At 42.8% G+C, this 24,656-nt stretch overlaps 1 protein-coding gene across 1 annotated transcript in view; it reads right to left on the reverse strand.

The window, feature by feature from the left end:
- SKAP2 (src kinase associated phosphoprotein 2) overlaps window positions 1–24,656 on the reverse strand; it is a 376,072-nt gene that overhangs the window by 281,567 nt on the left and 69,849 nt on the right. Inside the window, exon 3 of the mRNA XM_040352898.1 lies at window positions 24,279–24,304. Coding sequence (XP_040208832.1) covers window positions 24,279–24,304 — 26 coding nt within the window. The remainder of the gene's footprint in view (window positions 1–24,278; window positions 24,305–24,656) is intronic.

Here is a 24,656-nt window from a genome sequence, read left to right on the forward strand (position 1 = left end):
CATGTAAACACGGCAAAACAGATGTTTTAAACTTATCTGTCAAGTAAAATCATTCAGGAGCAGTTGTAAAAACGTCCCGTGTACATGAAGCCTTGAAGGATCGTACAAAATGATAAATAATGGGGGGAACCAATGCGCAAACCAACCTGTCAAGGGCAAATAATAGCTAAACAAAATTTAAAACTAACAAGCAGGAGCCACAACTAATAGTGTTCACACACTGGCAATAGATTGATATAGGGAGCTGGAATTCTACTTTAAAGCTTGATAAAGCAATGGGTTATGATGATCATCCCAGAGTTCTAAGAGAACTTTGAGTTATTGTTATTGGGCCATTAACTGATCTTTTTAATCAATTTCATCTAACAGGAGAAGTTTCTCATGATTGGCAGACAGCTAATGTTGTACCTATAAACATGATTGGTACCACATGCAGCCTACATACCTCCCCCTCTATGAGAACACCACCAAACATCTCCTGACAAACCATTCCTCTTTACTTGATGGACTTGTGTCTTTTTTCAACCTCAGCTACTACTGTGTACAGCCAGATCAAAAGGGGCTAAGCCTGTTATCAGGCCAACCTGACTAAAAGCACTAGGTTGTTTGGCTGCTGGAATGTGCCCCAGCTCAGGCTTTTAACCACTTCCGGACCAGCTTACGCCCATATACGTCAGCACTTTGAAGAGGAATATCTTTGTTATGGCAGCAGCTAGCTGCCATAACCCCAGTATCCTCTTCTTTAGTGAGCGGTCCAGTTTCTGATAATAGTGGTCTCTGCGGTGGATTCGCCGCAAGATCACTTTTATTGACGACGGGAGAGGGGCCACCCTCCTGTCACTCTTCGGTGCCCACCACCGCTTACCCGAGCCGTCGGCAGCGGCAGAGGTGATCGGATCCTTTTTCCTCTGTGGCATGGAGACGAGTGAGGGGAAGATGGCCCCCACCCATCTCCATACCATTGCAGGGCGGAAGCAGTGTCAAAATGTCAAAGCTCTTAAAGGGCAATTTAAAAAAAATAATAATAATTTTTTATTGCATTTTAGAGTAAATATGAGATCGGGGGTCTTTTTGACCCCCAATCTCATACTTAAGAGGTCCTGTCATGCTTTTTTTCTATTACAAGGGATGTTTACATTCCTTGTAATAGGAATAAAAGTGACAGATTAAAAAAAAAAAAACAGTGTAAAAAAAAAAAAACGGTAAAAAAATACGATATTTTTTTTAAAAAAACACGCCCTGTCCCGCCGAGTTTGCATGCAGAAACAAACGCATACATGAGCAGCGCCCGTATATGAAAACTGTGTTCAAACCACACATGTGAGGTATCGCCACGATTGGTAGAGCGAGAGCAATTATAGCCCTAAACCTCTTCTGTAACTCAAAACATGCAACCTGTAGACATTTTTAAACATCGCCTATGGAGATTTTTAAGGGTAAAAGTTTGTTGCCATTCCACGAGCGGGCGCAATTTTAAAGCGTGACATGTTGGGTATTAATTTACTCTGTGTAACATTATCTTTCACAATATAAAAAAAAATGGGCTAACTTTACTGTTGTCTTCTTTTTTAATTAAATTTTCCAAAATAAGTGTGCTTGTAAAACCGCTGTGCAAATACAGTGTGACAGAAAGTATTGCAACGACTGCCATTTTATTCTCTAGGGTGTTAGAAAAAAAGTGTATAATGTTTGGGGGTTCTAAGTAAATTTCTAACAAAAAAAAAGTTTTTAACTTGTAAACAACAAATCTCAGAAAGAGGCTCTGTCCTTAAGTGGTTAATGCCTGAAAAGGGGAGCTAAGTAGCGTGCATTCTTCTGTATTTCTCTGCTGTCATGACACTGCCTGTGTGGACCAACATTGTGGCCAGACCACACAGGTCATAATCCACCCTTTAGAAACCTGTAACTCCCCACCAGAGGCCTCATGGTGCTTTTCCCCAACCAAAATGATGCTGTCTGCGTTGACATGTGCTTAGGCCAGACCACACAAGCCCTCAACCACCCCCAGTTCCCCTGATTCCTCAACATAGGAAAGTGCTGTGGTCAGATGAGACCAAAATTAAGCTCTTTGGCATTAACTCGACTTGCTGTGTTTGGAAGAAGAAACATGCTGACTATGACCCTAAGAATACCATCCCTACAGTCAAGCACAGAGGTTGAAACAGTATGCTATGGGGCTTTTTCTCTGCTAAAGGTACAGGCCTACTTTGTCGCATTGAGGGGCAAATGGAACCAATTTACCTCATTAGGCTCAAAAAAGCAAACTACTGCTAGTCAGTAAGAAAATGTAGCTAGTACACTGAACCATATGGAAATGACTAGAGCAGATCCATTGTAGGCTGAATATAATCAGGGAGTAAATGTATGATGTGTTTACTAAAGGAATATTATATGTTTTTTTTCTGAAAAGGTGAACGAACACTTTAATACTATTTCATAAAATTAATAAAACAAAGGGTGAAAAACAATGTAGTGTCAATCGACACAATCACAGTAGTGCAAAAGAACAATAACAATTATTCAAAAGTGTCCATAATAGAATAAAGAATAATTGTCCATCATAAATTAATTAATTCAAATATCAAAAAAGAATCAATTGTGAAAATAGTGCAACTCTTCATAAAGTGGAAATTTTTCAACACAGGTAGATCCTTCACCAAAGTGCACAAGTGCCAATCCACACCCCTATAGAATGAGGCTCACCAGATTGTACATATCAATCGCATGTGTGATTAAATCACTTTAATCTTTATGCAGATGATCAATCTAATCTCCACTCATGATCCCCTGTGATCAAGTTGGAAGTAACGAAACATGTTAGGGGCGTGGCTACACGGCAACGGAATCTTAACGCTGAGAGTGTTATCTGTGAGTGTGAGCGAGGAGGGGGTGGAGACGCAAAACACAGGGACCCGGCATATAACTAACATATACCAAAGACGTTTTTTTGTTTTTTTTGTGAATTGTGATGTAAGTGCATTACTTTTTCATTAAAATTGTTTCCCAAGAGGTTTTTACACTATTGGAGGCTTTGTGTTGATTTTATCTCTACATGTGGAGAGAGCTGTCATCCATTTGAATCTGAGAAGATCTGAGTAGAGATTGGATTGATCACCTGCATGAAGCTTAAACACATGCGATTGATATCTACACATGCGATTGATAGCTACAATCTGGTAAACCTCATTCTATAGCGGTTTGGATTGGCACTTGTGCACTTTGGTGGAGGATCTACGGTGTTCAAATATTTCCACTTTATGAAGAGTTGCACTATTTTCACAATTGATTCTTTTTTGATATGTGAATTCATTTATTTATGATGGACAATTATTTTTGATTCTATTATGGACACTTTTGGAAAAAAAATGTTGTTCTTTTGCATTACTGTGATTGTGTAGATTGACACTATATTGTTCTGCACACTTTGTTTTATTATTTGCATTCAAGTAGCAGCACGTATATTTATATATATATTTATATTTAGTTCAATAGCGCAGTGCTAATATGAGAATTTATTTCATTAAATTGATAGAAAGTTGAAGAACCTGCACTACATCATCACTTTTTCTCATTTAAACTATTAATGTCAATTTACAAGTTGTCTCAGGAAATGTTTTGCAGGATTTGTCTTCTGGATCTCTCCAGCTGTTTTCCTGCCAAAGATTAGCACTGTACAAACAGACACAGAGCCTACGCCATACATATGTACGACATGCATGCTTCTTTGCAGGAGAATAAATTGGTTTTACTTTGTTTCACAAAATGGCAATCTTTAAAGATATCATGCTGTTTATATGAGGTGAGTGAACTGTCAGTACCCTCTCATGTTATCAGGTGATGCTAGAATTCCTAAACTTTCTGGAATCTATGACTGGTAGATGCTAAATAATACTTCATGCTGCAAGATTCTTTGATCACATTCACAGTTTTTGATGTTGTACAACACATAAGTATGAAGAAACCATAATCATAATGAATCCTGACATTTGGGGTTTTCCCAATCTGCTAAATTCATATCTGCATACATCTAACTGTCCTTATTCCTTAAGGAGAGACAACATTTTTGGATGCCAAAATGGAAAGGATTTAACAAGATGAGCAAATATGTTGAGATTTGAGTATGGTTTTTGGAATATGATATGAGATGATTTGTATTATTAATGTTGGTGAGTGTCTCACACTTTAAAAGCTTTGTAGGCAGCGTGAGGGTTAAGTAATTATTGCTCTGAGTGCTCTGGTCTCCTCCCATAATCCAAAAATATGCTGTTAAATTGATTAGCCTCTACTAAATTACCCCTAGTGTGTGTAGAGGTGTGGTGGGGATCTGTGGAATCTGTAATTAAAGCCGTGGGATCTGTAATTAAAGAACTTTGATAAAAGGTGTTGAAATCTGGGATACATTTTTCTAAAGCCCAGATATAAAAATGCATATATATTGCAGCCTGTCTCATTCTCAATCTAATTGACACAACAGTTTATGTGTTTTATCACTGGTTCATTCTGCCAACAGATGGCATTTTTAACCTTAGCCAAATCCTTGGGTCTGTTCAATACCACCTGCTTGGCTTTCTGTAGCCTATCCCAGTGCTCCTGTACCTAGGTGCTAGGTGTCCAGGACGTCACATCATCAGGAGAGCCCAGTAGGAGATCCACAGGTATCCAGCCATAGCACCAGAACATCAAGAAAAAGGGTGTGTGACCAGTAGCCCAGTGGACAGTATTGTTGTAGGCCCACACCACGGCCCCCACACACTGGTGCCATTTGTCTTGTTGCCGTTGTTCGAGAGTCTGCAGCATGCCCAACAGGGTGCGGTTGAACTGCTCACAAGCTCCATTACTCAGTGGATGGTAGGGGGTGGTATGTTACTTCCTGACACCACTGAGGTGGCACAGCTCAGACATAATCACTGACTCAAAGTTTGGGCCTTGGCCTGGTAGTATCCATTTGGTGCAACCGTAAGGTTGGACAACATGCTCCCAACATAATTTAGCCATGGTTGGGGCCACCTGGTCCTTGGTGGGGACTACCACTGCAAGCTTGGTAAAATGGTTGACTAAAACTATGGCATAGTGATAGCCTTTGGGGGAGCTGAAGATTGTTAAAATGTTCATGGTGACCAGCTCAAGGGGCCAAGGTGGTAATGGTCACTGGCGTGGTCCTTTTAGGCAGGCAACCCCATTGCCTTAGAATCGCTCAAGCTGTGTGAGACAGCCTCTGACACTCACAAGAGTAAGGCTTACACTGCCGAAAGAGTGAGCGCTGCACCTGCATGAGATCTGGATCCTTCTGTTGAATCAGCACCCATTCTTCTTGCCTGTAAATTCCAGTGTATTCAGCCAGAGGAACTGTTCGCTGTTCCTTAAGAGAGCATGAGGTGGCCGCTGTGGGCAGAACAGGATCTACCTTGATGTCTTCTTGGCAAGACTCCACATGGGCATTCCGCCAGATAACGGGACAGGGCATCGGCTCGTTAAGTTTTTCAGGTCTGTAGTGGATCTTATACTTGAATCATGCCAGGCGGGTGACCCACCTTTGCTCCGATGCCCCTAGCTTGGCTGTGTCCAGGTAGGTAAGGAGGTTGTTGTCCATAAACACCTCTATGAGGTACTGAGCCAAAACAGCTCCCAGGCCCTGTAAACTCCAATCTGTATACACCCAGAAAGGCTTTGAATGGTCCTCATATGCCAATAAAGGTGCCAAAGTCAGTTCTTGTTTAAGCATCTCAAAGGCCTGTTCTTGGGGGTGATGCCTTTGGGCTTGGATGCAGGGCAAAATAACTGCCTTTCTTCTGGGCATGATCTCTCAGCATCTGTGTAAATGGGGCAGCTATTTGGTGAACTTTAGGATAAACCTTTGTTAATAGCCCACCAGTCCCAGAAAGGAGCATAGCTTAGTAACAGTCTTTAAGGGATGTCAATCCTGCACCGCCTGTACCTTAGCCAGGTCTGGGGAAACTACTCCAGCTTCTACAATATGCCCTAAATACTAAGGGGCAGATTCTCAAAGGCGTTACGACGGCGCAACACCATTAGCGCCGTCGTAACACCTCATCTGGCCCCGGGTATCTATGCAACTGATTCTCAGAATCAGTTGCGCATAGGTACCCATTAGATCTGACAAGCGTAAGGCTATTACGCTGTCAGATCTTAAAAGTAATTTTTTTTCCCGCCGCTAGGTGTCGCATCGTCGCTTTTCCCCGTCGTCTATGCAAATTAGGTAAGTACGGCGATTCCCGAACATACGCGAGGTCGACGCAGCGAATTAACGTCGTTTGCGTAGCGTACCCGACGCGTAAGGTTGCCCCTGCTAATTAGCAGGCGCAACCAATGTTAACGATGGCCGTCGTTCCCGCGTCGAATTCAATAAAAATTACGTCGTTTGCGTAAGACGTCCGCGAATGGTGCTGGACGCCATTTACGTATACATCTAGGCAAATGACGTCGGGGCGACGTCATTTAGCGCAATGCACGTCGGGTAATTTACCCGACGGAGCATGCGCAGTACGCTCGGCGCGGGAGCGCGCCTAATTTAAATGGTGCCCTCCCCATTTGAATTGGGCGGGCTTGCGACAAGCAATCTAACGCTACTCCGCCGCAAGTTTACAGGTAAGTGTTCTGAGAATCAGGATGTAAACCTGTAGACCTGCGGCGGTGTAACGTAGATCTCATATATTACGCTGCCCAGGAGCAGCGCGAATGTATGAGAATCTGCCCCCATATCTGTTGTCTCATTAAGCAGCATTTACTGGGCTTGAATTTCAATCCATACTGTCAGGTGCACACCCGGTCCAGGTGCTCAATGTGATCCACAAAGAAAATTATGATATTGTCCAAGTAGACTAACACCGTCTTAAAGCTGAAGTCCCCCAGACATCTTTAAATTAGGCGCTGAAATGTGCTGGGGGCATTACTCTGACCAAAGGGTATATTCGAACAGTTCCAGGGGTGTGACAAAGCCAGTTTTTTCATGATCTTGATCTCTTACTGGGACATGCCAGTAGCCACTTGCCTAGCCAAGGGTAGAGAAGAACTTGGCTTGACCCAATGCCATAAGTGACACCTCTACGGTAATTAGTAGGCATCCCAATGCTGGGGGTTATTATTGCGTAAACTGGCACTGATGCTGGGCGTTATTGTTATGGAAACTGCCATTCATGCTGGGGGTTATTTTTGTGTAAACAGGCACCAATACAGGGGATTGTTATTGCTGCTACTGACACCAATGTTGGGGGTTATTAATTTGTAAACTGGCAGTGATGGCATGGGTTATTATTATAGATGCTGCCATTTATGCTGAGGGTATGTTTTGCGTAAACTGGCACCAATGCTGGGTGTTATTATTGCAGAAATGTCTGCCACAAATGTTGGGTTATTATTGCTTAAACTACCATTTATGCTGTATTTTTTTTATTGCTGGCACCGATGCAAGGGGCTATTATTGCTGCTGCGCACAGCAGTGCTAGGGTTTACTTTTGTGTAAATTGGCACCAATGATGGGGACTATTATTGCGTATAGTACGTACACACGATCGGAAATTCCGACAACAAAACCGTGGATTTTTTTCTGACGGAATTTTGGCCCAAACTTGTCTTGCATACACACGGTCACACAAATATTGTCGGAAATTCCGAACGTCAAGAATGTGGTGACGTACAACACTACGACGAGCCGAGAAAAATAAAGGTCAATGATTCCAAGCATGCGTAGGATTTTGGTGCGTCAGATGATCGGAATTTCCGACAAGAACTTTTGCTTTCAGAAAAATTGAGAACCAGCTCTCAAATTTTTCTTCTCGGAAATTTCGACAGCAAATGTCAGATGGAGCCCACACACGGTTGGAATTTCTGACAAAAAGCCCACATCGAACATTTGTTGTCAAAATTTTCGATCGTGTGTACGCGGCATCAGTATACATATTTTTTTGCATAATACATATAGTTAAAATGTATAAGTGAACTCTGTTTCTAATTACCTAAACCTAATTTATTTTGTATTGTTTTAAATACTTTCTTGTTTTAAAACGACACTGACTCATAAGAAATAAGGGGGGGGGGGCGTAGTTTGCAATTTTTTTGCACCTGGGCACCAGCTGACCTTGTCCTGGCACTGGGCCCAGAGTTCTAGTGGCAGGAAAAGGTACTGCAGGAAAAGCTGCTGCATTGAAAGTTATTTTTCTTCCTGAAAATAACTGTTGTTATGACAAAATTATCATATTTATGATATGTTAGGTAATTAAGCTGTATTCAAATGTGTAGGACATCCTATACCCTACAGGGGATCCCATATGGTGCCCTAGTGACCATCCCCCCCCTCTTCCCGCTGATTCTTATAAGGGTCCCCTATGAAAACTGGATATGAATTGTATTATTTCCAAATAATTTATAAGAGTCTCTGTAGTGAGGAAATCAAGGTGTAGTGAGGGAATGCAGAAGCTGAGAATAGAGCAGACTCAACTCAGATGTTATGGAATTTGCTGTAGCGTTCAAGGTGTGTCAATCTTCTAGAAATAAAAAGTTATTAGATGGCAAGGTGACTTGTTAACTGTAATTCTCCACTTTGCTACTTTTTAGACCCCTTTCACACTGAGGCGCTTTACATGCTCTTTCGCACAAAAAAAAAATGCATGAAAAGCTGACAAAAAACAATTTCCATTCAAATCAATTAATGCTTTCACACTGAAGTGGTGTGCTAGAGGGGCGGTGAAAAAACACCTGCAAGCAGCATCTTTGGGCATGTTTGGAGAGCTAAAAAAGGTGCCTCAAAAAGCCCCTCTCCATTGAAACGACTGGGAATTGCTTGAAAAGCACCTGAAAAGCCCCAGAAAAGCTCTTCAAAAGCACCTGAAAAGTGGCGCAAAAGCTCTCAGTGTTTTACTGGCAGTTTAGAAGCGCCTCAGTGTGAACATACCCTTAGACCCCTTTCACACTGAGGCGGTTTTCAGGCGTTTTAGCACTAGAAATAGTGCCTGTAAAGCACCTGTGAACCGCCTTCTATTCATTTTAGTGTGACTTTTCACACTGGAGTGGTGTGCTTGCGGGACGTCAGGAGTCCTGCAAGCAACATCTTTGGGGAGGTTTGGGAGCACTGTATTTAGCGCTCCCAAAACACCCTGCCCATTGAAATTAATGGGCAGCGCTTCCAAAGTGCCTGAAAAGTGATTTAGAAGCTTGGGGTTAAAATTGCTCCGCTATCGGGCGAAAAGCGCTGCTAAAACTAATGGCGCTTTAGCGAATAAGTATTTGAGGCTGGTCAGTATTGGACATGGCATATTTGATTCAGGGGTTGTCAAAAATGGTTCTTGCCAAGCAATGGCATCTCTAGGGGGGGCCAGAGGGGGCCCTGACCCCCCCAACATTATGCTGTGCCCCATCATGTGCCCCCCCACATGTATTTTGTTCGGGCCGCCACTGGAGTAACACAGTCTCTCCTGAGAGGGAGAGCGTCCCCAGTAAGCTTATGTGGGGGATTCCTCCCCCCTACCTCTGCTCACTGACACTGCAGAATGAGAGCGCTCACACAACCACAGCCGCTCGATCTGCTCCTTCCCCTGCATCCTCATTGGCACAGAGAAGAGCGAGTTGCAGGAAGGACTCCATGAGCACTGTGGGGGGGAAGGGGGTGGGGGGCCCAAGCCTTCATCTCAGTTACTGAAAAAACAGACTGATTTCTCCCATCCTCAGGACAGGAGAACCAGCCTGTAAATTCCTAGAGTGGTGACTGCAAGCTGAGCCGAGTGTCAGTCTATGACACTCTTTCACAGCCAAGCGAGTCCAGCCACCCCCCCCTCACTCTCCTCACATACGAGCAGGGAGGAATACAGCTCCTCCTCCTCCTTTCAGTCCTGCCCACACTATCCCGGCATGCTGTATCTGAAGAGAGGGGATGTGTGGGTGAAAAATCTGAAAATCAGCAGCATTCCTGGCTGTGTGTGAATGATGCCTGACATTCTAGCCTGGACAGTGGGTAAGTGTGTGCACTGCAGACTGCAGTACACTGTAATCACTGAACTGCATTATCTCCATCCCTTCTCTCCCCCATCTGTCTCCCTCCCCCTCTCCTGTTCTTTCAAGACATTCACAATTTACTTTCACTTTCAGTTAGGCAGGTAGTATACGGTGCAAATTTAAACTTGCATGATTCCCCCATAAACACAGACAGTGGTGACAGGGGAATATCCCTTGTCAATTGTATTCTCCCGACAAACAGTGATTATTACTAGTGGCTATAGCAACCACTAGTGATAATCATAAGAGAATCTGCTCATTAATGGTTCCAATCTCAGCCAGTTCCTGCTGAACCAGCTGATATTTAAACTGTCTATGGCTAGTCTTAGCTCTTAGGCAGCCCATACATTGATCACCTTTTTTTATTCAACTATTAGGTTGAATGAAAAAAAAAAAGAAATGATCCAATTCCCCCATCTACATTATTATAGGTGGATGGGGGAATCCTCCCACAGTGGACCAGTGCTGGAACAACCAGAGTTGCTGTCCTGTCCTGGCGGGATCGGGCATGTGGGATTTCAAACACACCCGAGCCCATCTCTAATGGTTGTAGACAGTTGAGCTCCCTGCAGGTTGCTTAGCAGCAGTGGAGCCTTCTCTGACAAGCTGATCGGGATGCAATCCAGGTGATGCTCTTAGTTAAATCCTAGTGTTAAATATCAGTGATTTTATTGATCAAAGCCCAAACTTTACAGGCATAGAGCTGAATTTTGGTTGATTTTATATAAGTGGTTGTACTCTTAATGCTAATAAATACTGTGTTTATTAGATCTGACTGGGAGCATTACCTGGATCACATCCCGATCAGCATGTCAACAGAGAAGGTTATACAGCATTACTGCTGCTAGGTGACCAGCTGGGGGCTCGGCTCTCTATAGCCTTCCCCTGCATGCACCCATGTCACCAGCACTAGGTCCTAATAGACTGCCGCCACTGCCAAGGAGACAGATGCCAGACCAGCGCTGTCAATAGCAGGGACAGGACAGCTGGGGAACCCCACAGTGGCAGAACACCAGGGCCCAGTTTCAAGACAATCTTTGCAACCCTGATAGTTCTCCCACTACTTTGGACCCTATTTTCTTGGTGTGCTGGTGACATATATCTCTTGTTTTATGCCACCCTGGGGGGCCCCAGTATAGTAGGAGGGAGCTCACTGCAGAACATGTGAAAGGGCCCGTTGTGGGTTTGTAGTAAAGGGCCCCTGGATATATATATAAATATATATATAATTGCATTTTTTAGTTGGCCCCCCCTACTTTTGTCCCTGTTCCCCCATGTGCCCCCCCCCCCTAAATATGAAAGCTGGAGACGCCACTGTTGCCAAGGGGCTCTTTGGTGACTATGTCTGACACTTAAGGTAGAACTATAGGCAAAACTTTTTTTTTTCATTTTGAATAGAGTAAGGAAGGGTTATAACCCCTGCCATCTGTGTCCCATTGCAGAGATTTCCCTTCACTTCCTGTCCCATAGCCAAATCGGAAAAAAAGAGAAAAAATACCTGCAAATTAAGGAAAATCCTTGGGGACCCCAAGGTTACTAGAACTAGTGTCCCCATGGGAAGATTTCCCCTCTATTATTTTTCTGGGGACAACCCAAAACTTGAAATTTTCTTTTTACTTTCCCTTTTAATAATAATGGCAAACTGGACAAATAGACAAATAGAGAGTGATTCTCCTTAACGGGGGGCACAGACAGCAATAAAAAGTGTCAGGTGTTCTAATCCCTCTCCACTCTATCCAAAACTAGAAAACATTTTTGCCTTTAGTTGTGCTTTAAAACATTTGGGAAGTGGATAAGAGACGCTGGAACCATGGAGAATTTGTGTATGATTACTTTATGTCCTTGTTATTATAATTATCAAATTTTGCAATAAAAGAGTGTAGCGCCCCCTTACTTTCAGTATGGGCACTACGCTAAAGTTAGTGGGGAATGGGAGAGTTATTTTGCTCCCATTCATAATTTGCTAAATTTGGGCTGCTGTCATTCCTGGGCTGTCCTGTAGGTCAGTCTGCGCTCCAGGGGTGCCGATCCCACCCCTGGGCGACAGTTGGCGCTAGAGGGGTTCTGGCAGAGCAATTTTCCCCAGCAGCCAATTAGAGGAGTTTTCCCTCGCGGGGCATGCTGGGGGAGAGTATATCTGTGGCAGACGCTATTTTCGCTGGTTCTTCGCGGGTTACAGGTTTCAGGTGCGGCACCCACCTTAAGGGTGTGCGCATCCAACAGACCCCGGCGATATGGCCTACCAGGGATGCTACACGGAGCTCCATGTTGCTGAAAGGGGCCCCAGTGACTTGCTGGGTCCCTGGCTCTATTGAAGAGATCCCAAGCTATGTGCTGAATGGTGGGGGATCGGCTCAAGGAGAACCCAGAGACGGGTTATCTGAGGGGCTTGGACGAACCATCAGGGATCTGGTGACCGGGACATTGACAGGTACGCTTCAACTGTCATCCGGTGACCCTAATCTAATCTACTGGGAGGATTCGCTCAATTCGTTAAGCTCATCCAAGTACTAGGCCTGTGGCAGAGGTCCCTAGAGCCAGGCCTGCGGCAGAGGTCTGTTCCTCCTAGCAACCTTAAGTGGCGCTTCGGCTGCCAGGCTCGTGGCATGAGTCTGTCCGGAGGCACTTCACCCACTCTGACTAGAGTGGCGACGAACTGTATCTACTACTACTGAGAGCAGGATTGCTCGTTCTCTATTGCTTCATCAACCTTTCCTCTATACCTCATGTTGATGTTGGTCATGTTGGGCCGAGAATAAAGAATTCAGAAAACCTTTATTTACTGACTGGACATTCGCTCACTAATCTACTCATCAATGTTACCCCTAGACAACGGTAAGAGGTAACTTAATACGCCGATCCCAAAACAACCAGCGGCTCCTGAGGGGGTAGCACTACACCTGGGGGCTCGTCCGGGATATCGGCTTTTACCTCTGGCAACGGAAATCGTGAGTAGCGATTTATTAAAGAGCGAAGAGTGTCGTGTATTCAGAACTGTCTGGCTATGAGGAAGTTAACCTCACACAGCTAAGCTTGGGCGTACGTGCAACACAGCACGCGCCTACAACGTGTCCGGACAAGTTCTTCAAGTGGGAAGAGCCACCCTACCCTACGTGAGACGTGGGTAAAAGTTTCACGCCAATTGAGCAAGGAAACGTCCATCTTCGCACCAAATCAGCAGAACAACCATGTTCCTGTGAAGGACAGACCGCGTGCTTAGATAATTCTCTCCCTATAAGAACAAGCAGGAACCTTGCCCTAAACTATCTAATGCAGAGTATCTCACAGAAAGAAACGTTGCTGGTGTAGATTTCTGAAGCAGGATAGTCCTATCTAAATCTCTCCCTCAGATCAGCAGGAACCTTGCCCTAAACTATCTAATGCAGAGTATCTCACAGAAAGAAACGTTGCTGGTGTAGATTTCTGAAGCAGGATAGTCCTATCTAAATCTCTCCCTCAGATCAGCAGCAGCCTTTCCCTACCCTAGCTAATGCAGAGTGACGAGCTGTGCTATGTGCCTCTAGGTTATATAGAGGCTGGGTCACATGCTGGGTCACATGTTGCACTGGCCAATCACAGCCATGCCAATAGTAGGCATGGCTGTGATGGCTTCTAGGTAAAACAAGTAAAACAAATGGTGATTGGCTGCCCTGCAGCGCACCATTACATTGCCGAACACCTGACCCGAACCCAAACTTTCAGCAAAATGTCCGGGTTCAGGAATAAAAAAAAAACAAAGTCCGTACCGTACCGGTTCGCTCAACCCTATTTACAACCACTTTAAGGCTGTAGGTGGCTACTTCAAACTATGGTGGCAGGGAAAGCACAGTCTAGCAAAGGATGAAGAGACTCAGATTTACAACATGCCTTAAGACCAAATAGCCCCGACCATCCACTCGATTAAGGGGTTGTAAAGGTTCATCTTTTATTTTATAAATTGGTTCCTTTAAGCTAGTGCATGGTTGGTTCACTTACCTTTTCTTTCAATTTCCCTTCTAAATGTTTTTTTTTCTTTGTTTGAATTTTTCACTTCCTGTTTCTCCTCAGTAAGCTTTCCACCATCATCCGAGCGGTGGAAAATCATTTAGAACAGCTTACTGAACACCTTACTGAGGAGAAACAGGAAGTGAGAAATTCAGACAAAGAAAACAAAGAAAAAAAACATTTAGAAGGGAAATTGAAGGAAAAGGTAAGTGAACCCACAATGCACTAGCTTAAAGGAACCTATTTAGAAAATAAAAAAATGAACCTTTACAGCCCCTTTAATTCCAAATATTTCCCATACTCATGGGTAAATGATAACCACTGTAAATGATTTTGCCAGGCCAGAATCTGCAAAAAGATTGTGTGTGAGTCACTTACCAAAGGAGGAAATTCATTACACAAGAATTCCATGTACACAATACAATACTTGTGGTAGGAAATCCTCTCCTTGAATAACTACTACATACCTATTCATTGTCCATAATGCTTTTCAGTTATGTAAAGCATACCAGCACTTAGCAGACTGCAAGAATTTTTATTTATTTATAATCTTTATAATACTCACAAAATATTTGGCAAAGGCACAGATTAGCTAAGGATGGGAGAGGTTGTCCTGTGTAACCCTACTTGACTTTTAAAAGCCACACTAAATAGGGACAGTAAAGCAGTATTAAACCCAAAAGTAAACATTTATTATATTGATCTTACCAATCCTTAGATGTGATGGCTGTATTAGTTTCCAATTTTATACTTTCTTTCTTCTATTTTATCCAAGGCCCTGACTAAAAGCAACCCGTCAAGTAAATACAAAAATCTTCAAATAATACTCCCAAAGTGCAGGTACCTTGTGTTGACTGCAAGTGTCCTTTTTCTTCTTAAATTGCCTTCTTTATCCCCTCTTCAGTCTATCATGAATGCTGCTGCCAGACTCATCCACCTGACCAACCGTTCAGTGCCCAGCATCCCTCTCTGCCAATCCCTTCACTGGCTTCCCATTGCCCAACAAATAACATTCAAAACACTAACAATAACATACAACGCCATTTACAAATCTGCCCCGAGCTGCATCACCAATCTTGTCTCCAAATATCACCCAAACAGTCCTCTCCTCTCCTCCCAAGACCCCCTGCTCTCTAGCTCCCTTGTCTCCTCCTCCCATGCGCATATCTAGGACTTTTCCAGAGCCTCTGGAACTCCCTACCCCAATCTGTCTGGCTATCTCCTACTTTGTCCACTTTTAGCCTCTCCCTGAAAACTCATCTCTTTAGGAAAGCCTATCCTGCCTTCAGCTAATAATCAAATCATCTATTTCTCCCATGAGTTCATCCCTCACAGTTATCTTTTGTTCCACCAGCCCCTCCCTATTAGATTGCAAGTTCACAGGAGCAGGACCGTCCTAACCCTCTTGTAATGAATCGTATTGTTGCTGTATTGTCTGCTGTTATATTGTGAAGCGCTATGCAAACTGTTGCGCTATATAAATCCTGTATAATAATAATGTGTCCAGGAAGTCTCTTCATCCTGGAGCAAATGCTACACAGACAGTTCTCAACTTTTACAGATACTTAGAATTAAGACCCCCTATCTGGACCTATGCTCCCCATATTTAAAGCGATAGTAAACCCCGCTTGCCCATTTTTACCCACAGATAAGTCTATAATAAGGTTTACCTGTATGTAAAATGAATATCTCCTAAACTTGCACTGTTTGGGAGATATTCACCCAGCATGCAGCCAGTGACATTATTCGCACATGCAACCTGAAGGTCCGGCATACCTTGCCAGAACTTCAGAGCTTCGTGCCAGAACCAAGGATTTCTGCGCGAATGCGCGGGAGTGAGGTCATTGCGTCTCTGGCCAATCACAAAGCCAGAGCAGCAAATCCAGAAGAAAAACATGTTATCCCTCTCAGCGATGACAGTACAACGCTGGAGGGTTTCAAATTTAAGGTGAATATTTCCTAGCACATTATGCCATTGCCAGTGTTTATTTTTTTTTCAACGGTTTACAACCACCAGATACGAATTTTCATACAAATGTTTGTACAAACATTTGTTGAGAAATCTGTATATGTATGGCCAGTCTAAGCTTGCTTTTTAACAGTCATCTCATGGTGGATTGTTAAAATCCACCATGAGATGACTGTTAAAAAGCAAGCTTAGACTGGCCATACATATACAGATTTCTCAACAAATGTTTGTACAAACATTTGTATGAAAATTCGTATCTGTGACTTGACGAATGTGACTTGAAAGTGCTTGAAAAAATATGTGCTTTAAACATCTGAATTTGAAGTGAATGAACTTTCCCGAATATAAACCTGATTCACTGTTAGAAAATTGTTTGTTAAGAAAAAATTTCCATCCTGCACCTCCGAATGTTCTTGTCACTGCGATTGAAAATGGGCCCACTAACATGAAAAATGAACAAACGTTCTTAAAACAAAACTTATGCTCCAGAGGAGGCAAGACATAAAACTCTTGAGTTAGAGCTGAAGTGCAGCTAATTCTCGTGCACATGTACCAGCACACAGACAAGCTCAGGCTCATGTCCAGCGTGCATTGACACATTGGCGCATTTCTGGTGCCAAAGGCCTATTTAAAGAATACACTGATGGATGCTAACTGCTGAATGTTCTTCAACTTCCCCAGATCCATCCTCCTGTGTTCCTACTTGTGCTGACTAATCTTCTGTTGTTGAACCAGCTTGTTCCTGATCTTGCTCTGTGGATTCTGGATTCTGACCTCAGCTTACACCTGACTATTCTCTGCCTGATCTCCTGGTACTGACCTCAACTTGCTACAGGACCTTGCTCTGCCTGCTTCCCTGGTACTGACTCCTAACCACGCTGCTGTCACATGGTGCATGACCCTGGCTCACCTTGGCTACGTCCCTGACCGTGGCAGTCACCTGATATCAAGCTACTGGCACCCATGTTTCTTTGAGCCTTGTACCTCTGTCACCACATTCGCAGGTGCTCAGACCAGAGCTGCAAGAGAAGCCCTCTTCTCAACTTGGTCTCCAACCAAGCTATTGTTTGTGTTGCTATATTATAAAATGAAAGTGTACACTATGACCATAGATCTCCTTTAAATCTCTGCAGCGTTCAGTTAAAATTTTTCTAAAACCAAAACCAATTTTTTGATTTGGACAGCACAAGGAACAATTTCTGTTTCATATTAGGGGGATTTCTCTTTCTTTTTGGTCCCATAGACACAAAACTATTTAAGTGGCAATCTCGCATAATAGATTTCACCCAAACAGGTGTCTCCATTTGAAGATTTCACATCACATCCTGTTAAGGTAATAACTGTAATATTTTGGTTTGCCATTGCTTTCAGTCCTGGTGACAATGGTTTGGCTTTAGATATACTTTAGATAAGCCTATAAGTACCTACTAGGTGGTCAGATCTGCAATAAGAATCCCTAATTTAAAAGTAGCAAAGTCAAAACTCTTTAGTAATGACATTTCTAAAGATTGGCATGCTGCCTGTCTAAACTTAGTTGCTGCACGCAGATTGGGAAATATGGGCTTATTGGGGCTGTAGAATACGCAAAAGTAATTTGTTCACATGTACAGATAATTAACCTTAAATACGCCATTGTTCATTGCATGGCAGCAAGAACAGTACTCAGGTATAAAAGCAATGACAACTGGACAAGAAAAGTCATCCTGGCAAAAGAGCCGTCTTAAAGCAGAACTAAGGTCCCGCTATCACAAACTGTTAGCAGACACACTCTTTATTGCAGAACAGAAACGCTATGTCTCTACTGCAATAAAATACACCTGCCTGCCTGCTCACTGTCTTCTCCGGCATGTAAACTGAGCTGCGCATGCATGGTATGATCCCTGGTGATATCATCTGGCAACGGCCAATGAAGGCCAAAAGTCCAGCAACCAGGATAAAATGCCAGCGCTTGTGAGGGACAGGAGCACCTGGTTAGAAATTATGACCTGATGCGTACTTAAAGTTAAAGTATATCTAAAGCCATGTAGCGGGGTCATCCTGTCAGAGTCTTATGACAGGCCATCCCCGCTGGAACTTTGTCCACACCATTGTAAATATGCAAGTTACCTTTAACCACTTAAGCCCCGGACCATTTTGCAGCTAAATGCCCAGGCCAGGTTTTGCGATTCGGCACTGCGTCGCTTTAACAGACAATTGGCGTCCTTTTTTCCCCACAAATAGAGCTTTCTTTTGGTGGTATTTGATTACCTCTGCGTTTTTTTTTTTTTTGCGCTATAAACAAAAATAGATCGATAATTTTGAAAAAAATGCTATATTTTTTACTTTTTGCTATAATAAATATCCCCCAAAAACATATATAATTTTTTTTTCCTCTGTTTAGGCCGATACGTATTCTTCTACCTATTTTTGGTCAAAAAAATTGCAATAAGCGTTTATCGATTGGTTTGCGCAAAATTTATAGCGTTTACAAAATAGGGGATAGTTTTATTGAATTTTTATTAATTTTTTTTTTTTTACTACTATTGGCGGCGATCAGCGATTTTTTTCGTGACTGCGACATTATGGCGGACACTTCGGCCAATTTTGACACTTTTTTGGGACCATTGTCATTTTCACAGCAAAAAAATGCATTTAAATTGCATTGTTTATTGTGAAAATGACAGTTGCAGTTTGGGAGTTAACCACAGGGGGCGCTGTAGGAGTTAGGGTTCACCTAGTGTGTGTTTACAACTGTAGGGGAGTGTGGCTGTAGGACTGACGTCATCGATCGAGTCTCCCTTATAAAAAGGATCACTCGATCGATACGCCGCCACAGTGAAGCACAAGGGAAGCCGTGTTTACATACGGCTCTCCCCGGTCTTCAGCTCCGGGGAGCGATCGCGACGGAGCGGCTATAAACGAATAGCCGCGCCGTCGTCCCGGATCGCTCCCCGAGGGAATCTGCCCGCCGATCGGACCCCCCACCCGCTAGAAGGCAGGGACGTATATATACGCCCATCTGCCTGTCCGTGCCATTTTGCGGACGTATATAGTCGTGCGGCGGGCGTTAAGGGGTTAAGGAGTTATGCATTGTGGGATTGCAAGTAGCAGGAGATATGGACTCCATTGACTCTTAGGAGAAATAGACTACATTTCCCACAATGCCCTGTGCTATTTGAACACGTGACACCTCTGCACAGACTTATGGGGGAGGTTACTTAAAGAAAGGGCGCGGCTGATTTCGCTCTCTCGGGACCTGCACTTCTCTCCTCTGCGGAACAGTGGACAGAGCACAGCCGTGTGGTTAGGCCAGAAGCCTGGGCCTAAATCCAACGAGAGACCTGCCGTCCTGAATGAAGCTAGACTCCAGCATCCAGTCCATGTACCCGGGTATTGTAGAGGCAATCCAGCTGTCAGCTGAACCAGTGGAACACCCTCGTCTGGGATCTCTGTGCTGTGGAGCGGTGATTCACCAGCGCGCCTTCTGAGGAGAATTCAGGCGGATTGGCCTGTCGGGTGAGAGAGCATTTGCTCAACTTCTGACTCTCCGTTTACACAGACACCCAGAGCCACTTTGCAGGCCAGAGATACGTTTTCGGCCTCAAACCAAAACTTAGAGGCCCAGTTAACTGTTCGAGTATTCTTAGAAGTGACCGACACTGACGAGTGTCAGTTCACCAACGTTTATTGCTCCAGACACTCTGTTATTTAAGTCCTCTCATTAAACTGCCATCTTGGATTACAATTTCTTACGTGCACTAACCGGCCGCTACGGGGACATTAACTGTTCTGTAGAACTGCCCGCTAGAGGGCGCTCGCGAGCATAGGCAATCTACCTTAGTTTAAATGAGTGGTACCATTCCTTAGTTAGGTTTCTCCTTACTGTCATTAATTGCTGATTCCTGCAAGGGCCCTTGCGAATCATAGTGAGTCATTGGTTATGAACTGTGTTCATAACTAAAATCTATACTTGTTCCCTCAAGTTTCCACAAAGTAAACTTATTCTTTTAAATATATTTACTGTGTAGAGTGTATTTTCTTGCCTGGAGAAACCACCCTTAACCCCCCTGGCGGTATCCCCGAGCGTGACTCGGGGTTGATTTTTTCTACCAAAATCGGTATCCCCAAGTCACGCTCGGGGTAGACATGCAGAGCCTGCAGCGTGCGCTGGCTTACCTTCTCCTGGATCCAGCGATGTCACCACGCTGTGTGAGCGAGCGGGACCTCGCTCGATTCACACAGCGTCCTCCTGTGCCGCCGATCTCCGTTCCCTGCGACGTTATGACGCACGGGAGCGGAGATCGGCGCCAAATTCAAAAAAGTAAACAAACACTATACATACAGTATACTGTAATCTTATAGATTACAGTACTGTATGTAAAAAAAAACACACTCCCCTTGTCCCTAGTGGTCTGCCCAGTGTCCTACATGTCATTTTATATAATAAAAACATTTTTTTCTGCCTGAAAACTGTAGATTGTCCATAGCAACCAAAAGTGTCTTTTATGTCAAAAATGGTTTTAGATCAGCTAGAAAACAGCGATAATAAATTATAATCACTTGCAGAATTGTGCGATAGCGATTTGCGGGGAAATTTGTCATAAAAAAAAAAATAATAACAGCGACAATTCTGCAACTGAGCAAATTTCAGTGATTTTGAGTTGATTACATTATTGAATAATTTTTATTTTTATTATATTATTACTTGCTATAATTATTTATAATTATTTATTATATTATAATTTAAAATTTTGTTTTTAAAAAAATGTCATACCCGAGATGCCTATTAGATTCTTGTTTGGTCAGATTTAAGTGAGTTATTCCTAAAAATCACAGGCCTACAGTATAAAACGCCAAATTTCCTTGCAAATAATTGTACCGCTTTCAGCATGTTTTTTCAGACAGAATCATACCGCCAGGGAGGTTAATAGCAAGTAATTCTATTGTTGTGTTATTACTGCTATTGTGACCCCAGCTCAACAGGGGTCACAATATCTCAACCACCAGGTTTTTGATGTGTCAAGGGAGGGTTCGAGCTAGTTAATAGGGGTGAGCTGAGCCAAAAAGAGAGTAGATCCCAAATCAACCAGTGGCTCCTTCTGGGGTAGCGCTACAGCCAAATCGATTTTTTATTCATTTGTTTGTAAAACACCCTCTCCGGTTTTCTTCTGCCATCTTTGTCCTACTGGGGAGACTTGCATTAATTTCCTGTTCCGTTGAGGAAATGAGAGAAAGCCTCTTTATAGTGAAGGAAATTGTCATCCATAACAAGTGTCCCCAAAATAAAACATTGAAAGGGGCTCTAACCCAATGCTATTTTGTCTAAAATTAAAAGAGAAGTATGGCCAAAGCTCTTTTGGCCATACTTTTCCTATGGGTCATAGGAGCTGAAGGCTGCTGTTGGTTGATGTCACATAGCCACTCTTGTCACTGCAGGAATCCCTACAAAAATGTCAGGATCCACCCAGATGCCTGACTGGCAGCTGGCTCAGCCTCTCGGTGTGCCACTGAGAGTCTGAGTCAGCCTGGAGGTGCAGAGCACAAAGTGGTGACTGACAGCTACTGCTCTGTGCTCAGCACGGACCAGTGGGCTTTGATCCCCCAGTTCTCGGTGTAGAACTGACAGGGGACAGCTACAGCATCAGATCGATGCTGTAGCCATCTAGGTGAGAATGTTTTTTTATAATTCCCACACTTTGCTTTAAACAAAATAAAATGGGTTTATTTAATAAAGCTGGAGAGTGCAAAATCAGTCTCACTTTTTCATAGAAGTCAATCAGCTTCCAGGTTTTATTGCAAAAGCTTAATTGAACAAGCTGAGGTTAGAAGCTGATTGGTTTCTCTGCAGAAGTGAGACTGATTTTGCACTCTCCAGCTTTAGTAAATCAACCCCACTTTTACGTTCTAGTGTATTGAACTGGTGTAAACTGAAAACTTGAATGACCAGATATCCAATTCATTCCCAGCACAGTGACCAAATTCATATTTATTGTATATAATCACACTAGGCTAATTTGATTTAAATTAGGGGTTCATCAGCCACTGGTTGATGGGTTGTTACATTTTCATCACAGGCTCACCCTAAGGCCCCTTTCATATGGACCCCATCCGGTCTAATCGGAGCAGATCAGGACAGATGTCGCTTTTGTGACATCTGTTCCCGTTCAGTTTTTTTTTTCTGCATTTACAGACCAGAGCTTTCAAGACCTGTGTTGCATCTAAAAGCAGCTGGATAAAATTGGAATTATGTATTTTTAGTGCCTGTGCGCGTTCCTGTGCGATTCAGTGCTGTGCGATTTTGCAGCCAGTCCATTCATTTGAATGGGCTGCAAATTGCACCGGAATATAGAAAAAGTAGAGCATGCAAATCACATCGCACTGCAAAAACGCACTTCAGCAAATCACATCATGCTTCAGGCTGGTACAGGCAAAGTCACTTTGTTTGTGATCAGCATCTGGGGTGCCATTAGCAATGTATTGCGACCCACAGCAGATTGCAAAGGCAGTGCCCTTTGAAACCATAGCTCCCAACTGTCCCTGATTTTGAGGGACTGTCCCTGATTTGGAACAAAATACCTAATTTGTCGCTCATTTTGGTCTCATCTATATAGTTATATATAAAATGCACTATTTATCTTTCAAAACGTGTTTCCTCAGTGCTAAACCTTTCATCCAAGGTAAAAAATCACTTAACTAATAGCATTAAACTAATAATTTTTTTGGTATAATTTTACTTTAAGGGGGTGTGGCAGGGGGTGTGTTCTATGCCCATGGGTGTCCGCTCCATAGGGCAAGGGAGGGCGCTTGCCCCCCCTAGAAATCAGTGCCATGATCCTCAGTGAGAAAAACAGCGGGCAGGAAGCAATGCAGCGGCACGGCGAATCCAATTAGAGACACTCTCTCTTTCTTCTAGCTCCAGCTAACAGACAGGGGGAGGGGGTTGTTATTTCCTTGGGGGGGGGCTCCATTTTTTATGATATTGTTATTCTAAGTTGCTAGTTGCTTGATAGTTGCATCAGGTTTCTCAAACCTTTGCATGCCTGCACTTTTTGTGATAATGACTAAGCCCCTCCCCTTCATGATATTGTCTAAAAGGAACTGAGCATGGATGACCTTAAAATGATGCCCCCCCCCCATAAAAAAGTTCAGCGGACGCCCATGTCTATGCCTACATATTTTTGGTAATAGGTGTCTCTTGTTCCCATCTCAAAAAGTTGGGAGGTATGTGAATGGGGCCTCTGAACTCATGTTAATGTCTTAACAACCGGAAAAGAACGCAGGCCATCTTCATTCTTTTTTCCAGACCTGGATAGACTGAGAGGTAATTGGATGTAAACTCTTCCCATAGACTAATGCTGGCCATACAGTTAAAAAAATGTTAAAAAAAAACTGTTGGATTTCTAAAGATCTGTTGAACGTGCATGTGATAACGTCATAATTGTATTGATATAGGTCACCGAATTATCAACAAAGTATAAATCGATAAAAAAAATTGTCGATAGATTACATAATCTGGGGTAATATTTTAACACACGCATGTGCTGCAGATTTTTTCAAATTGCTTTCAATCGATTCCACAACTAATGTTCAGAAAATCGATCGGTTAGGCTCAGAAAATACGACACAAGTTTTTGTTTTTTGCCATAAAATCTAATCAAAATTAACCTACTAACGTTTCGAAAGTCGAACGATCGAGCACATCGAATGCTTTATCAAACGATTTTCTAACCGTGTATGGCCAGCATTACATGGAGCTTCTGATCAGGTCCACCTGAAAAACTGCCAGATAGACCTGGTTGTACAACCTGTGTGAAAGGGCCTGTGTACATTAGTGGCCACACACATTTCAGAGTTATAATTTGATAAATCAGATTTTGATTACTTTAATAATCCCAAACGGAGACTATTAAATCTCAAAGGGAAATTACTACCAATACTGCAATAGTTTAATGATAATCATGACAATTCAATAGTATCATGAATGATGATGACAATCCAAGTTTTATAGAATGTACAAGAAATTTAAAAAATCAACTGTATTTCTTGGATCAAAGTTTTTAGACACTTGTCTTTAGGCTTTCAATACATATGGTTTACTTCCCCATTGTGGACATGTGCAATAAAAAACATTTCTTGCGTCTGTTAAGGGTTAATGATCTCAGGCAGGAAGTACATTCTTTTAAAAAAAATGGTCAGTATTAGGCTGCAGTTTCCCTCTCTGACAGTAGGGTGTGCTATGATCCTCATTTCTGTACATTCTGTTTTAAAGCCTGTAAAATCCACTAGTCTATAGTAGTGGCAGTAAACAGTGACATAAGGCTATAAAGTCACAACACATTACCTTTATCATTGAAATCTTGCGGGTGGCTAGAAAAAAAGAAAAAAAATACATACATTAAATTAATGTTTTTTTTTAATCCAGAAAAAGGTTATACTGAAAAATAACATTAATACATATTGTTATCATCACTGTAACAGTGTAACAAAATTCAGAGATTTTCCTAGTAATTGTCACCTGTTCTTTATTAAACAGAGAAATCTATAATATTTAATATGACATCCTGTGACATTCAGTGTCTGAAGTATCTTGTCACTGCTTGCTAACAGTAAAGGCCCATTTAAAACACTTGATGTGCGAAAAAGTGTTGTAAACATGCACACCCTGGTTGAAACGCCCTGCTTTGTGGTGTGAATAGGCCCTTTTGTTAAACCGAAATTA

The sequence above is a fragment of the Rana temporaria genome, chromosome 5 (genome assembly GCF_905171775.1).
Source record: "Rana temporaria chromosome 5, aRanTem1.1, whole genome shotgun sequence".
Lineage (NCBI taxonomy): Eukaryota > Metazoa > Chordata > Amphibia > Anura > Ranidae > Rana > Rana temporaria.